Source organism: Pelmatolapia mariae, unplaced genomic scaffold (genome assembly GCF_036321145.2).
Source record: "Pelmatolapia mariae isolate MD_Pm_ZW unplaced genomic scaffold, Pm_UMD_F_2 NODE_ptg000257l+_length_47055_cov_1, whole genome shotgun sequence".
In the NCBI taxonomy this organism is placed as follows: Eukaryota; Metazoa; Chordata; class Actinopteri; order Cichliformes; family Cichlidae; genus Pelmatolapia; species Pelmatolapia mariae.
The window spans coordinates 14,566-32,145 of record NW_027051947.1 but is presented as its reverse complement, the minus strand read 5'-3'; the positions used below and the strand labels follow the sequence as shown (position 1 = coordinate 32,145).

The window sequence follows — 17,580 nt, the reverse complement described above, 5'->3', positions numbered from 1 at the left end:
GCACATAGCAACTATTTGATTTCATAAACATGAAAATATTATTTGATTATCAATAATTCAATGTACAGGAGTTTTAACATTTTTATGATCTTGAACAGCTGCACTGTGATTTCTCATTATTCAAAGTTTCATGACACAAAAATCCATAGTGGATAAAATGTCTTTACTCCTTAAAATATTTTACTGCATATTGAAACATGCATGACTAAGCACAAACACACACATGCATGCATACACAAAGTTACTGTGTGCATACGCAGCTGTTTCACTCACTCTGCTCCTCCTGAGCCTGGCATGACTGCTCCTGTTTGTCCTGTCACACTTTAGATTTCCTTCAATTTTTCACCCTCAGAGTTCACTCTCTCACTGTCTTCTGTAGGTGTTTGCCCTCATAGATTCAAAAGTCGATCTTGTGTAGTTCTAATCAGCACCAAAGAGCTCAGATTTCCCTCTGATCTGACCAGCGCTGTTCAGGTTTTAGTCTTTCTGAAGCTCAGATATTTTCCCAGCAGTCAGAGTCCTTTGTCTTTTCCTCTGTTTTCTTAAAGCAGCATGTTTACAGGAGGTGCTGCCTGCCTGTTTATCAGCGGAGGTATAAATATGTCCATCTAGTTCTCTGTCTTATTATAACCCCAACATGGGTGGACCCATACACACACTTTCACACACACTCCCATGCACACTTACCTTGGAGAGTGTCCCAGAACAGATACAGTGTGATATTTCCTCCTCCTCCTGCTACTAACCAACAAATGCAAGCAAGAGCTGAGCGAGCCTCAAACGCTGTGAAATATTTATGGGTCACAATAAGTTCTGCTTTCAAAAGAACTGACATATCGTCTGTTTTATCTCCTGGACGAGTCCTCTCTTTTCTAAAACACAGCATTGTCCTTCGACTCCTTGTCACCGTGACTGAAGTGAGCTGCTGTTGTGCTCCGGCTGCTCTTGGCCATTCGTGTATTTATGTTTAGTACACACATACATAGACACACCCTCTCAAGGACACTCACAAAAACACCACCACAGCTTGCAAACAACTGAGCATTCACTCACTGTGGATTATTTTATTTTTTATGTTTTATTACTAAATTGTTTGAACAAATGAAAGGAAACAAGCGACAAGGGCTTAAACATACTGTACATTCCCCCTGTGAGAATCAGGACTCGAGCTGTTCCCTCCAACAGATTTAACGAACAAGAAGGAAATGATGTTAACAACACATCGAACACTTTCTTCTTTCTAATGGTAATAATCTTTCAAACACAGTTATTGGAAAGACAGTGAGAGGTAGAGGAGGTTTAAATGCACAAAGAAACACTGAATCTGATTTACGCATCAGTGCACATTGAAATGTTTTGGATATGCTGAAAAAAAAAAGAAATAAAAATAAGAGAAAGAGACAAAATTACATTGTTTGTATCATAAACATGGAAATGTATGCTGTTACAGGACAGATGGAAATAAATTATGCAACAACTGGACACATTGGTCGCCTTTTGTCGTTATCAGTCAATAAAAGCCATTAAAAAAATGCTGGTGATATGAGATCACTTGATTGACTGACTTACCCATAACATTTCTCAGTAAAGAATGTAATCCTAGTTATTAACAATCAGCCAAATGGATTTGTTTTAATATATATATATATATATATATATATATATATATATATATATATATATATATATATATATATATATATATATATATATATATACATATATATATACATATATATATGTATATATATTATGTATAGTTCAATTAGCCGAACTTGACTCTGCAGCTGGTTTCACAGAGATATTTAGATGCTTCTTAGGTGCTTTTTAAATTGAATAGGCCACAAAAGCAGTATTTTTTCTTAAATGCTGACTATCAGTAATATCTATAGGCACAAAAGAAGTAAGCATGTCTATAAGACTTGAGCCTTTGTTATGTAAGTAAAGCGCTTTTAGTGTTTCTTGCTCAAATTTGGGATTTTTTTATCATATGTTTTTTACATCGTCCATTAAAATGCACTGTCCCTGTTAAAAGTAACAATCAGGTCTTTTCATAGACCCAGGAAGGCAAAAGATTGAACCAGCTGCCTGTCCCTTCAAGCTTTTTCCTAGTTATGGATGACAAAATTAAAATCTATTTACTAAATATTAAAAAGTAACTGCCAAGTGTAACTAGCTAACAGAAGCAACTAACAAAGTTAATATTACCTTAAGTATGTGTCTGGAACTGACATATAATACACAAATAAATAACCTACATTAAATAAAGACATATTTAGTGCCAATAAAATGTGTGTGTGTGTGTGTGTGTGTGTTTGTTTGTTTTTTAATGTAAGGCATGCTACCTTTTGCTGCTACATTCTGTTTTACTTTTATCTTACACTGGTGTTGATTGAACAGCACTAAAGTGTCTTCAAGACATCGAGCTAAATCATTCTCAACGATTAAGCGTGTACGCTGAAAATACCATACAAAAGACTTTACATTTAAAGCTAGTGGTTGATTCATGATGATCTGACGTATGCTGTCATATTAAAGAAGAAGTTCATACAGAAATCCAATTGAAATATTTTTTTTCTCTGGTGTCTAAAACCATAAATATTTGGACGAATATTGGGAACAGTTAGAGAGCTGCACACCACCACAGAAGATTTTAAATCAAGCATTGAAGATGTGACTCAATTGCAGACTTCAATTTGAGGGGTTTTAACAAAAGTATTCTATTAACTGTTTCGCACACATTGTTATACAAAGCCCCTGATTTTAGAGGCTCAAAAGTAACTGAATAAGAAAATTTTAAAAATAAGAATGAATTAAACTACTTTTGCTGGAAACCTTGAAGTCTAGAACCAATGGACATTACCAAATGTCTACTGCAGGCTAAAAAGTATGATTGTGATGAGATGAGGTCTGTTCCCTTGTTATTCCATGATAAATACAGCTGATAAAAGCCCCTGAAAGGATTGCATTTAATTCTCAATGAGGTCCAAAGCGGTGTTGATGCAAGTGAAGGAAGCTATCATTAGCCTGAAAAAGCAAAATAAATCGGAGATGTGTTTTAATATTTGGATGAAAACTGACATCATCAAATGCTGCATTTACTCCTTTAGATGCTCTGCCAAGACTTTACTGTTGCTCCTTCAGTTGCTCTTTGTGGGTCTTTCTGCCACCATTTTTATATTTAATAACTAAAAACATGTCAGGTGACTGTCTTAGCCATTGAAGAATATCACATTTCTTCTACTATCCATTTTCAAATTGAATGGTTCTCGGATCAGTTTCGAACTTTTGGCTGAACCTGAACCTCAGCGGAGATCAATGCCTCGCACACTTTAGAACTAATTCTGCCACTTCTATCAGCAATCACAATATTGATAAACACCAGAGGGCCAGTTGTGTTGGCAGCCACACATGTCCATACCATTACATGCCTTCACCATGTTTGATGGATGATGTGGTATGGTATGTTTCTGTCTCCATCATTCTGGTTATTCTTTGCAATATTTCTTCAGAACTCTGCAGGCTCCTTTAGATACTTTCTGGTGTAATCTAGCCTTCTTGTTCTTGTGTATAACAAGCAGTTTGAACTTTGTTGTAAACCCTTTTTTCATTCATGAAGGCATCTCTCGATTGTACACTTTAGAAATACTTAATTAGTGGTTGATTAATATTTCAGTTTTCTTTGGACCTCATAATGAGAATTCCAGTGAACAGTTACCAAATGCAAACTTGGTACTTGGAATCAGCAACAAATATTTTATCTGTTTACTTTGTCATGAAATAACGAAGATAACAGCATCACCATAGAGGTGCCTGTCAGTCAGTTGTCCAATTACTTTTTAGCCTCTGGAAACTGAGGACTATGTACAAAAATAGCTGTTATTCCAATTTGTTTGTTAAAGCTGAAGGCCTGCACTTCAATCATGTCTTGATTTCTTGATCTAAAATCAGTGAGGAGGCGTCCAGAGTCCAAATGTCATTCATTTGGAATAACTCAGCAGTGACTCGGTGAAAATAACATTAAAAAAATCCAATCACTTTGCTTTTGGGTGAGCAGTTTCTGTTAGGAACAATTTTCTTTCTACTGAGCTACACCCATCAATCTTTTCAATGTGACTACAAAGAGAGCGACTATTATCCCCCTCAGCTGAGCTGCAATATCTCTTTTAGTAATAAAGTACTAAATAGTTCCCTTTAATTGGATTTGAGGATGAACTGTCTTCAAGAAACCACAACATCTTAACTCTGGTCCAAGATGTCATGATAACTGAAGATACACTTAAACACTTTTAAATACACTTAAAAATTACACTCTTTGTGTAAGTCATCACTGATGAGTGGATCACTCCCAGTAGATCGATCCATTTAGTTTGTTTAGGAAAAAAGCTCTCAGCTTACATATAATTTCTATAAAATTGGACCTACATAAGACAGTTAAACAGTTCTATGTGACATGTGATTTTAGCTGTCTATTAAAGAAGTAAAGTCTGATGTAAAGCAAATATCAAAGTGTATCTCTGTAAAACCAGCATATGAGGTGGTGATGCATAGCCCCAAGCAGATTTAAAAAATACATTTTCCATATGAGATATTAAGTTACACAAAATCAACCAGCTGACAAGCTGACATGGTTCAAAAGCCTCTCAAACATCTTAGTCAGTTTATTGCTTTGACCAGCAACCGTTTCCAAAATTTCAATAACCCTGCACAGGATTTGTTTTAAACATAGAGAACAATATAAAGGTTCATCATGCCAGCCATCATCAGCCTACTTCAGCTTTGGGAATGTCTCAAATCCGGTCAACCTCTAATTTCTTTGCTGTCCTTTTCAACATGTTCTGTCTATTTGTAGAAGGAAAGGTACACACCAACAAGAACATTCTCAGATCATAGCCCAAAAATGCAAATGACCCCTTCCCCAAGTCCCAGAAAAAAACCATACGGCTTTCAAAATGTGCATAAAAGTTAGCATGAAGTGACAGCTTAAACAAAAACATTTTGCACAGTTTAATCAGTACAATTGCAAAGTGCTTAATTGTTGTTTGTTTGTCTTAAAGGAGAAATTGCATGGTTGTTTGAAAATCTCTGCTCTACTTTCTCCCTCCGACACTTGTGCTCTGATAGAAAATCCTTGTTGTCTAGAAAATCCAGTCTCATATCTGATGTCAAGAGGCAGGAGGATAAGAAACAACGGTGTGTGTGTACCTGTGTTTTTGTGTTTGCATGTGTTGTGTGACATGAGATGAAAAGTGAAGTGTATTGTACTGTATATCATGCATGCATTTTTATACTACGTTAGCTATATGTAGATACAAACATAACAGTCTGCTTGTATTTGATTCATGCTGTTAGCAGTCGTCATCCTCAAAGTGTGTTTTCTGCAGAACCTTTACATGACGTTCATAGATCTTGAGGGCGGGGCCAAGTCTGATTGACAGGCCAGTCAAAACATCATTACGCTGCATGAGGAGAAGTGACTTTCCATCGATTTCCTAATGAAGAGAGCAAAACAGCGCATGCAGGTGCATGTTGATTACAAGTGTTTAAAGTGAACCGCAAGCCATTGAGCTTCTGTATGGTGCACTCTAGTGGCAACTAAGGAAGATCACAGCCTTACCTGGGTCCTGAATGCAGCAGCCTGCTCAGGGAAACCCGCTGCTGTGAAATAACTGACAACATCTGACACTGTCCAGTTTACTGGGCTCCCATTGATGCCCTCAGACTTCATGAGCCTGCAAAAATAACAAAGTTGGTCAAACAGAAAACATGCAGGAGGAGACATTGAAATAGTCAATTTTAACAGTTATAGTGCTGCCAGATTTATTTTTCCTCTCTTTTGTAAATTCTATAGTGCATAGCATGACTGCAGAAAAACCATCAATGCTTTTTCATTTCATAAAACTGGTGGAGAGCTGGGGGCAGAAAAAAACCCTATTAGAGTTTGGTGCTGATCTGGATCACTTTGTCTAACCTTGCAGAAGTCATTCCCCTCTAGTATAATATGCATTGACTTACTGTGTTTCAGTGATTACTTTTGTGTCACGGTTGGTATAATCATATGTCTCACTTTATTTTAAGTGTATAATGTAATCAGGGAAGAGCTTATATTGCACTACACAATATCCTGTGATTAAGTGCTTGGTGGTGATTAGTTGGATATTAAGGTTGAAATTAAACTCACACAACTGTTAAAATATTATAACTTTTTTGTGTCCTGTCTGCAGATTGAAGCTAAGATCTCACAGGTTAAGTACAATTGTTTAGTTTTAATTTATGGGTGGTCACATCCATATTGTCTGAAAAGAGTCCATCAAATATGGGCAAATATCAAATATGACACTAAACAAATGTAGGATGTTCTTCACATGTAAAATCATGTGAAAATGAAAGTACACCGTCCTTGAGTTTCAGGGTTTTATATATTATAATAAATGTCACCTTGTAGAACCACCTCTGCCACATCACTGTCAAACAATTTTGGCCAGCTTTTCTTTACAACGTTGCTTCAGTTCAATGAGGGGATTTGTTTATGCACAGCTCTCTTAAGGTCCCACCACAGGTGGTTGAGGTCAATGAGGTTGAGGTCTAGACTTTCAGTGGGCAATTGGAACACCTTGATTCTTTTCTGTTTTTAGCCATTTTGTTGTAGATTTGCTGCTGTTCTCATTGATCATTGTCCTCTTGCAAGATCCAATTTGGGAAAAGCTTTATCTGTCAAACAGACAGTCTCATGTTTCACTCAAGAATACTTTGGTATACAGAGGAGTTCGTGCTCAACTCAATGACTGACAGATGCCCAGGTCCTGTGGCTGCAAACCAAGCCCAATTCATCACCCCTTGACCACCGTACTGACAGCTGGTCTGAGGTGTTTGTGTTCATACGCTGTTTGCTTTTTTCTAAATGTGACACTGAGCATTATGGCCAAACATCTCCAGTTTAGATTCGTCATTTTTCCAGATGCAACTTTGCAAACCTAAGTTGCGCTGCCATGTTCTCTTTTAACAAGAAGAGGCTTTCTCCTGACAACCCTTCCAAACAATCCACGCATGTCAGTCTTGTTCTAATTGACTTGTAATGAATTTAACATTAAACATGCTGACTGAGGCCTGTAAAATGTGAGACGGAGTTCTTGGGGTTTTTTGCAATTTCTCTAAGCATTGCAGGGTCTGACCTTGGAAGGAATTTACTGGTACATCTACACAGACAGAGGCCCATAGTGAAGGTCTTATAATGAGAGGTAGTGCAAAAAATGTTATGTAGAGAACAGTAAAAAAAAAAAAAAACCCTAAAAATATAAAACTAAGATTGTGCAAAAGTTTACTGCAAATAGCATTAATAAATAATATGTACACAACAAGAAACAGCAGAAACAAGCTGGGAAGATGGACAGCTGTCTTCTCAATGCTGAATGATGGACTTTCATGTTTGGACTGCCAGACTGCAACTGGACCTTATGTACATTCTGTAGTATTCATTCCACCTCATTTCATTTCTGTCATCCTGTATTCTATGTATATAAGTTTAGATTGGTTATTTATAGTTGGTTTACACAGCTTTGTGTATGTATGTGTATGCATGTGTAATGTATATATAGACACATGTGTGTGTGTGTGTGTGTGTGTGTGTGTGTGTGTGTGTGTGTGTGTGTGTGTGTGTGTGTGTGTGTGTGTGTGATTTACATTGCTGTGCTTGAGAGTCACCATCTACCGGAACCAAATTCCTTGTATGTGTCTGCACATATACATGGCCAATAAACACGATTCTGATTCTGATTAAAATGTTTGGAAATGGTCTTATAACCCTTTCTGTATTGATGGGCAGCAGCAATTGCTTCACCAAGATCATTGCTGCTGTGTTTCTTCTTTTGCACTGTGTTAACACACACCTGAATGTTCCAGACCAGCAAACTGCTAAAAATCTGCTTTTATAGAGGAAGTCACGCTTGCTGATGATTAGTTAATCAAGTGCATTTGGCTGCTTCTTACCCTGTTAAGTCCTATCAAGGTTTACTTAGTTTTTCACACACTGCTTCTGTATTTAGTTATAAATGATATAAATAATAACACAGTATAATATGTCATGTTTTGTAGCTCATCTGACGTTCTAATTTTAGAACCTGCTAAAGACCAGGTGTCTTTTTAAGGTATCCTGATATTTTAAACCTTGTAATAGAATCAGGGCGTACTTTCTTCATCACATGACCTTATCTGAAAAAAAAAAAAAGCCTCCAAAACAAACAAGAAGTAAATCATCCGACAGAATTGGCTCAGCAGAGCATCACCAAGAAAAAAAAATGTGTTAATGTCTATTTAAAATTAATCAAAATATGAAATAAACTCAATTTTATTTATTTAATTTTAATCAGTCAAATGTTACAATGCACACTGGTCTGTGCAGGACTGCAGTGAGAAATCTGTTGCAGAGTTATTAAATTTTTGTAATTCATATTTTTTTTATCTAAACAGTTTTTAGCTTTAGGAATAGTTTTCTTGTTTGAAAGATTTGATTGTTTTTTCAAATTATTATTGTTTTGAAGAAAATGACAACATACAGAGAAGGACAACGCATCACTCCAAAGTATTTCAAGAAACTGCAAGATAAGACAGAGGCTGTAAAGAGAATAATGGGAGGTGTAAATGTGAGTGTGTGGGTTTTAGTTTCAGTCTGTTTTGTTTTTGTTTTTTACTTGGCAGGACAGCGCAGAGAGTGGGCAGGAAAACTCAGGAAAGTGAGAAAATGTTTGCGTTGAAAGACAGTTTGATGAACATCTGAAAAACTTTAAATAGTTTGTGGAATTCTTTGTTTTGCTAGCATAAAAGCAAACATTAAAAAGGGAGCAAACACACAAAAAAGCAAAGCAGAAATAAAATCTGTATCAGCACCAAATTGATATTTTTAACATATATATTGGTATGTATCGTCAGAATTTCACACAAAGAAGCTGTTGACTTTTGTTCATAGTTTTCTAACGCTTGTGTGCATGCATGCATCAGTATCTGCAACATCTCTACTGTACTCACACTCCACTGCTAACGGTTATCCCTCGTTCTTCAGATCGGCTGGAGTCTCTCGGGGAGGCTGTGGGTGTTAGCAGGCAGGACGACACACCGACCTCTGTCTTGCACTCCAAATCTACGAAGGAGGCAAGTATGATTCCTTGTCGTGAAACCCGAACATGCACTCAGTTTGAGATTATCAATGAAACGAAACTCACTGTTAAAGTCTGAGGAGCTGTGGTTTAATTCATCATGTTGTGTCTGATTCTGTGCATGGAGAGGAAAGAAAGACGGGGGTTAAATTAAATGCAAAGAGGGAATGTCAGAGCAATACAGAGAGAGTCATATGACCTCCGCCTAAAATGAAGGACAAGAGGAGCTAGCAGCATGAAGATGCATCATGACAAAACCACAGTGGGACATTGAGACCATCTGCTGTGGGAGTAAAAATGATGATGTGCAAAGGTATGAAGTGGACTGGTGGGGGGGGCGAAGTTTGACAAAGCTGATGAGTCACCCTGGTGGAGAACTGAAGTCTCCCTTAGACAGCTTTTGTAATAGGATTTTTCAGCCCGACTTTTGAAAGCATAGAAAAGCCTCCTGGAGATAAATGGATGCCTCCACATACTAACCAGTAGCATCTGAACCTCTCATTACTTTAACCAACAAAACTCTGTAATTGCATTTGAAATCACTCCTCTGTTGACATTGTCATTACACAATACATAAGAAGTGCTTGGATAATAAGTGCTATGTTGAGCAGTGCATGGTATATGTTCAAAAAAAGGTATATACACACATTATGCAAACCACATTTGTGCTGCCACGCTGGAATTGATTAACTAATTTTTCTGTTCAGGAATGCAAGTGAATAGCTGTATTTTGGCATCTTTAATTAAAAAAATGATAATTTACTTTAGTGGTTTTTTTTGCATTTGTAAAACAGTAAATTTTAAAATTTGTGGATAACAACAATAATTAAAAATTCAGTTAAAGAGCATGTACACACTGGTGGATTAACCAGTTATAGAAACATAAGAAAAGATTTTCATAGTTACAAATACCTTTAATAAACCTTACACTGGGTGGTGGTCTAACACATTTTGAAGCAGTGTATATCAACATTCATATACTATATATACCACTGATACCTAATAAAGTCTTTATTGGGTACTAATTATTTATTTTAATCATTTTCATATAAAGTGCCCAGCATGCACACAGCTTCAGTGTTTGGGTATGTTGTTGGAGAAATGTTAAGAGTGTGTGATAAACTGCTGTTTACTCTGATTACATTTTCTAGATCAGTGTGGATCATAGTTTTAGTAGTAATCAAATAGTAATCATAATCATAATAGTAATTTAGTAATCAAATAATTACTAAACAAGAGTAATCTGCCTGCTACATTTTCTTATAATTTATTTGAACCTCTTGAAAAATGTAAAGTGTTGCTAGAGGCTTCTTTTCTGACATTCAGAACTCTTACCAGGAATACTCATTTAAACGCACTATTTTGCGTAAGTTAAAAAACATGATAAAGGTATAACTCCCTCATCCAAATCAGGACAACAGAACTAATGAAAGGGTCAGAGAGATGTCAGTCTAGCTCATTCTGTACTTACACCCTTTTTAATATTTTGTTCCTCCTTAATAACCCGTTAATCAGCATCAGGCTCTTAATCACATATTGGGCATATCCTGTAGTACAGAGTAAGACATTTCCTGATTGTATAATTATCTAAAGTGTGACAAAGCTTGGCCATTCAACATTAATCATAACGTAATATTTGGTTTTCCAGTGAAAGGGAGAACTTGCACTTTTAAGATTTTACTGTTGCAGAGAGCAAAACACTGACTTCTATGTCAAAAATTGACGCAGCCTTCATTTCAAGGATAATCACTCCCATTCAGAGCTGGTTCTCTGATTGTAATCCAGTGACCAAACAGCAGTTTTAGTTAAAGAGGCCACAGTTTGCGACCATAAAGTGACTCATCAGATCAGGAACCCAACTAGAAGCAGGTTTGTTGCTTTTTCAACACTAAGAGCAACAATTTGTTCTCTAGGTTCAGTTAACACAGACTATAATGCCCTGACATGTTTGATGGAGAACAGTAATGGAAAATAAGATGATTCTTGGAACATGCCATTGTGTACGTGAGATTTATTTTTAAATCTACTCATCAGATTTGGCTCAGTGGAATTTTGTTTTTGGAAATCCAGCATGTGTCGCTGGCACAAGTATTAAAGGTAACAAAACTTTCTCAGAATGATCTACAAGAATGTTGGAAGTGGTGCAGAACTGCCCAAGGAGGTTATCTTAAAATCAGGTTTAATTTTTTACATTTTTATACAAGTTTTGTAACTTCACAATCATGAATTACATTGTGACAGTTAGACCTATAAGACCTACAAAACCATTTAAATAATAACTTCTAAAAGCAGTGCAGAAAAAATATAATGTGAAATCTTTAATATTTTTAATTATTATTTTTATAGTTATTAGTGTCCCTGAATTAGATAAGCAGATGGATGGATGGATGGACGGACGGACGGACAGATGGAATGGATAGATATTTATTTGAGACGGTTCTTTGATGAGTTAAGATAAATTAAATGAAAACAATTAGTGCATATTATTGAGTTTTCTTAAAGTTTGCTCTCAGATTTGTTGCTTAATACCGGGACATAAACATTAAGAGTAGCTGAATATTGCTTGAACTGATCTAACTGTGTGCTAAACTTGGTTTAATAGGTTAAACAGGGGAAAAGCATGAGATGGATTTTCTGTAATTGGTTGCAGGATTTTGAGTTTTTGGGTTTAAATGTTTGTTTCCATTCTTGTGCTCTAAGTTTTTGATTATTTGTTAGGCTGACTTTGGGATTTCCTGTTTTGATTTATTTATTATTATAAGTATATTGTGAGTGTTTTTTATTTCAAGGTTTCTACTGATATTTGTAGTAGGAGTAGTAGTAGCTTTCCTTACTCTGATATAAAATAATTGGCTTGTATATTTAATCTCCTAAGACCCGAACTCTTCCACGGCATGCATTTTTAATTTCTCTTTGATATTTGGGCTGATTGGGACCCGATGAATGTAAAAACAAAGAATTACCAGATTTTTATTTACCTGATTTTTGTTTCTAAGAAAAATGAGAGCCACATATGAGGATATTTGTTTAAAATGTCGATAGAACAGCAACAGTATAATGTCCTTGTAAGTGGATATCAGGCCCTTGTAGAGCAAAATTGAGCATTTTGGTCTAAATAACCCAAAATGGGATGTCCACATATGTGGACGTCCTACGAGGTTAAACAGACTAATAACATACAGAAATTTCCTTAACAACCTAAGATCAGCCAAGTAAGTACAAAACTCTGATTCAGCCTTCAGATGATTCCTCCTTCCTTCTTATGAGATGCTGAAAAAACGCTTTTAAGGGAATTGAGAAAAATCAAATATGCGAAAGATGTCGATGAATTAAGGTATTCAAATTGAGTGAAGTCATTGTCATGTTGAAAATACCCCCCAGTTTTGGTTGATTTGAGCTTTGTGATATGGCACGTAATCCTCAGAAAGTGGGTATGCCCTTATCATAAAGGGATAGCATTTTCTCACCTCTGGCATCAGCAAGGCATTTTTACCCAGAGAACTGTTGCTCACTGAATATTTTCTCTTTTCTGGACCATTCTCTGTTAATCCTAGAGATGGTTATGTAGCAGATCAGCAGTTTCTGAAATACTCAGACCAGCCTGTCTGGTACCAACAACCATGCCCGGTTCAAAGTCACTTAAATCAACTTTCTTCCTCATTCTGAAGCTCAGCTTGAACTTCAGCTGGTTGAACTTCAGCTCAGTGCATATCGTCCTCCACAGGCCGATATGCACTGAGCTGCTGCCATGTGATTGGCTGATTAGATATTTATGTTAGTTGGCAGTTAGACACTTCTGAAATAATCGGAAAAACGAGTTCCTGACCAGGAAAATTGAAAAGTCTGAGAAGGTTTCGGCAGATACAGACACTGAGTTGTTGACATCATATAGGCAGCATCATGGAGGATAAAAGTAGATGTCAATTCATGGTTAAAATAGTCCAAATTCACATCTTTTGTTTTTTGCAAACATTTAACTTGTAATTTAGGATTTTCACTAATGACCACTCCTCTAGGAAAAGAGCATTACTACACAAAGAATACTTTCACATTTAATCCTCCAGTATATTTGACTTATAATACTTGTGTACTATCAGTCAAACCATTTTGAATGATTGAAAAAACAGAACAAAACAAAAACTAAGTGGATGACACATGTACTTACACTCACTTGCACCTCCATTGGGATCTGATCAGGGGAACCAGCTCTCTCTTCCATGACTGGACCATTACTCTGTGACTGCGAGGCTCCCTGAACCGGTGTGTCGGGGATGAAATCAAGCACCGGCAAACCTGAGTCAAAGCAAGGTAAAAAGACTGAAGAAAGGAAATTCTATATCTGAAAATAGTTTAATGGTAGCATAGGAGCAACTATTTATGTAATTTACTGTGTACAGTACTGTCAAAAAGTCTTGAGCTACTCCTCATTTCTATATTTTTTACTTCCAAGGAGCCAGACTTCCTTCTGATTTATTAAAATGCTCTTGAGTCCAGGAAGGTATTTTGAAGGTTCTTTTGGACATTGGTTGCTTTTTCATTCATTTTCTGTCCAGTCCTGGTAACTGGCTATTCACAGAGGACACAGAGAACACTGACCTAAGTGTAAAAAATGTATAAATTGTATGTGTAGGCACTTTATTACCAGCACCCAGTTGCAAAAATACATAATGCGTTCCCAATCCTTTAACACAGTTTCTTTGTGTTATTAAAGAAAATGTGTATGGACTGACCCAGTGAAACCTCATAAGAAATGGTCTCAGTGGAAGGGTGGTTATCAAGAAGCTTATCTTAAGAAAGAAAAACAGGGAAAGGGCTGATGCACGGCAAATTACATAAGAACTGAACTGAAAATTAGTAGCAACAGGTTCAAATAAAGACATCAACATTACTGAGGCACTGTGAGATCATCTTGCCAGACACCTGAGCAAAAGGGAGCCAACATCTGAAGAAGAGCTTTGAAATGCCCTTCAGGAAGCCTGGAGAACAGTTCCTGAAGACTACTTAAAAAATAACAGGAATGCTTACCTAAGCAAGTTCAGTCTGTGCTGAAGAACAAAGGTGGTCAAGCCAAATATTTACTTTGAAACGCCTCAGAACTGTACAAACTCTATTTCTATATATGTCTGCAAAGTTCAATAAGTTGCTGCCCACATTCCCATTTTCATAGCAAAACATAAAGAAAGGAAAAATTATTCAAGTATTAAATAATTACTAGTATTAGTTATTAGTTATTAGTATTAGTCTGGAGTTTGAAATTGTTGTTGAAGCAAAATTAAAAACTTAAAAAAGTCCAATTTAAAGTTGGAAATCTGTTTGAAAAGAAAAAAACAAATAACCACTCAAAGGTTTTAAGAAGCAGCAGCAGTGGTCAGTAAAGAGCTATTTAATACAACCGTGAGAATATTACTAGTTCTTTAATGAGGCTGCCTCTGAGTACACACAGCCATTCAGTGCACACACCTTTGCCTCCCTCCTGCTGCTCCTGCTGGGGGCTCTCCTGCTTTGATGCTTTCTGGATCTCAGCATCTTCTCTGATTTTCTCAATGAGCACTGGTTCGGTTGTCATGGCTACCGGGGATAGTCCTCCCTCCTCCTCAGAACTCCGAGTATCATCCTCCTCCTCTTCTTCCTCGTTGTCTTCCCGTTCCTCTTCTTCACTGGCTGTTTCCATCGGCTCATTCTCCTGGAGAGAGGGTGACGGCGGCTGCAAGCACACATAAAGTTGTATCAGAAGAAACGCAATCAAAAAAAGGTGGGGGGTGCGCTGCTTTTCGAGATGAGTTTAAAGCTAAGTTAATCGCTCCCTGAGTTTTGAGGGTTATAAGAGCATATCAGGTCTGCTGAGCTTCTCCGGGGCAGACAGTGCTGCTCATAAACACCCCCCACTTGGAGAAAGACATCAGAAATAACGATAGCCGCCTACTATAGCCAAGTTTGCACGCACACACAGAGGGGAGAGAGAGAGCGCGAGGGAGGAGAGTGCGCTGTCAGAAATGACACAAAGGACTTAATGAAGCAAGAAACGGGAGGGGTGGTGGGACATGAACGGGAAGGCTATAATAAAAACGTTAGAATGGCGCTTTTATTATATGAGTAAACACGATGTCCGGCCGATGGGGCTGAGTCCTCCGTCGGCCTGCGCGACAGAGCAGCGCTCACAGGAGCGCGGCAGCGGCACGTCTCAAGTTTAGACAGACACCGCCTACTGCGCGGCAGGCCCAGACACTCCGCGCGCCGGTGTGCACGGCTAAAGTTTATAGGAACGAAATCAGATGTTATTGACCCGAAAACAGCGAAGTGGAATCGAAATCTGTAGGTGCTCGTGCTCGCGCCGCGCACAGACGCTCTTTGGTGCGCGCTCTCGCCCTGGGAGCCGGGGAAAGCCGCTCCGGAGCTGTCTGCTCCTCTCTGTAACCCGCACCTTTTGTGCAGGAAGCTGAGCTATACATACACACACAGACAGAGACACGCATTTGGCGAGGCTACAGAGGACAAACGCAACACAGGCACGGTCGCATCCCGCTGACAAGCAGCCGAGACAATAACGCATTTCCTCAAATCCCCTCAAACACTTTTTGAAACATTGAGGTTTGACAAGAAGAAGAAGAAGAAAAAACGAAGCACACGCCGGGCGACGGAAGCGCGTCCTAATGCTGTGCGTGCGGTTTCAACCCGCGATCATTAATTTATCGGCAATCCATCGAGCCAAAGCTGCTCGCTGAGCCCCGCACAGTCCAGACGTGTCGAAAATATTAAGTTAGCGTTGCCCACCTTTTTCACAGCGTGTTTGTCCTGCAGTGCGCTCTTTGCAAGTCTGTCAGCGGACGCATTCTTCGGCATCGGTTCCTCTACCACCACCCCCCTCAGAGGGAGAGTAATGTTCCCGCAGCGGGTCCTGCGCAGCCTGCCCCTCGCCACCTCTCTCTCCATGACCACTTTGACTTTGCCTCGGGTCAGCTTTTCCTCCGACAGCCGTTCCTGGCTGCTCAGATAACCCAGGATCTCCTTCAGCCCAAGCGGCTTCATGTGGCCTCTGGTCACAGCGGCTGAGCCCCCTCGGAGGCTCTTCTCGGACAGGCTGCGAACAGAAGCGACTAATCTGTCGCCCAGGTCCGAGTTGGCGTGGTTCCCCGTTGTTTTGGTGCTCCCTCCTCCGACTCGAAGTTTGGGCTTGAGGGGCACAGACTGCTTCTGCCTTTGATTCTGATGGACACTGCTGACGCTCCCAGGGCAAGTTTTGCTCTGCGTGTCAGCCCGGGACACAGCACACTCCTTTTCTGCGCTAACTGCATCGGCTTTGCTCTGAGCCGTCCTGCCGCCGTCAGCCCCGCTGTGTGCGCCTGTCCTGTGGCCGAAACCGGGCGACGGACAGTCCCCCGCCGCCTGCTGTCCTAATCCCTTGTCTCTCGGTGCACTCGCTTTCTCCTCTTTACAGCCGCTCCCGACAGCACAGCCCGTTGTTGCGCCACAACTGAGGCACCCGTTTCCGCTACTCGGGCTGGAGGCAGGCTTGAGCTTTTTGCCGGTGGTGCTGCCTGATGTTTGAGTGTGTGGATCTGGGCTGGGCTCCGAGTCCTCCTCTGCCTCCTCCTGGTCCGTGAAGCTGTGCGCACTGTCGCCGTTGTTGTTCAGATGATCGTGTTTGGTCCGCTCCCTCGCTGCCTCCGCGCTGCTGCTGCTGCTGCCAGCGGCCGTAAACTCACTCTTCTTTCTGCTTTTCCTCTGCACCTTCGCCGCGTTTCGGTACGATATGGACCCCTTGTAGCTAACTTTGAGCACCGTCTGCTCTTGAATCAGTTTTTCCAGTTCTGTCCTGGTTCGGTCCGGGTCTGACCCGTGTCGTCTCCGGACCATTCGACAGATCCTCTCCAGATCCGGACGGGCTTTTCTCGAGCGGAGAGAGTCGATTGTTTCCAGGATCCACTCTCGGTACTTGTTTGGCTCGGACATCTTCTCCTGCTGGTGCGGATGGGGTTTGGCCCGAGTGCGTCTTTTTTTCCTTCTCTGTTGTTTCACAAGTGACGCTGTGTCAAAGCTGGGAAGCCAAAGTGCGATCCCCGGCTGGAGAATGAGGACGGAAGCCTGGCTGGTACGCTTGCGTTCGTTTGCCACATTGTGCGCTTAAGGTGGACCGAAGATGGCGCCTATGGTCTCTGCCGCCAGAGACGCAAATTGCATTTAAGGTGGAATTGACTCGCATTCGCGTGGCTCAGAGCCACGTTCTTTGTTCGCAGTCTTATTCTGATCAGCCTACGGTTTACAGCAGCACAGTGGATTTCAGCACAAAGAAACACGCATGCAGCCTCCGTCGAGGACACCCCGGGTATTTGCGTGTTATATTTTTGAGCGTTATGGCGAATGAGAGTGAGCCGCGCGGTCAACAGATGGGTGGATGACGGCTTCACCCCGCATCAGGCGGGAGTGATGGATG

At 39.7% G+C, this 17,580-nt stretch overlaps 1 protein-coding gene across 1 annotated transcript; it reads right to left on the bottom strand.

Annotated features, from left to right (window-relative positions):
• Positions 1–2,176: 2,176 nt before the first annotated feature.
• On the bottom strand, positions 2,177–17,243 carry LOC134622876 (sterile alpha motif domain-containing protein 1-like). The gene is made up of 7 exons (XM_063468187.1): positions 15,921–17,243; positions 14,610–14,853; positions 13,315–13,442; positions 9,216–9,264; positions 9,022–9,133; positions 5,618–5,732; positions 2,177–5,492 (listed from the first exon to the last, which is right to left on the bottom strand). Exons 1-7 carry the CDS (start codon positions 17,097–17,099, stop codon positions 5,349–5,351), a joined length of 1,971 nt encoding a protein of 656 aa, XP_063324257.1. The 5' UTR covers positions 17,100–17,243; the 3' UTR covers positions 2,177–5,348.
• Positions 17,244–17,580: the final 337 nt, after the last annotated feature.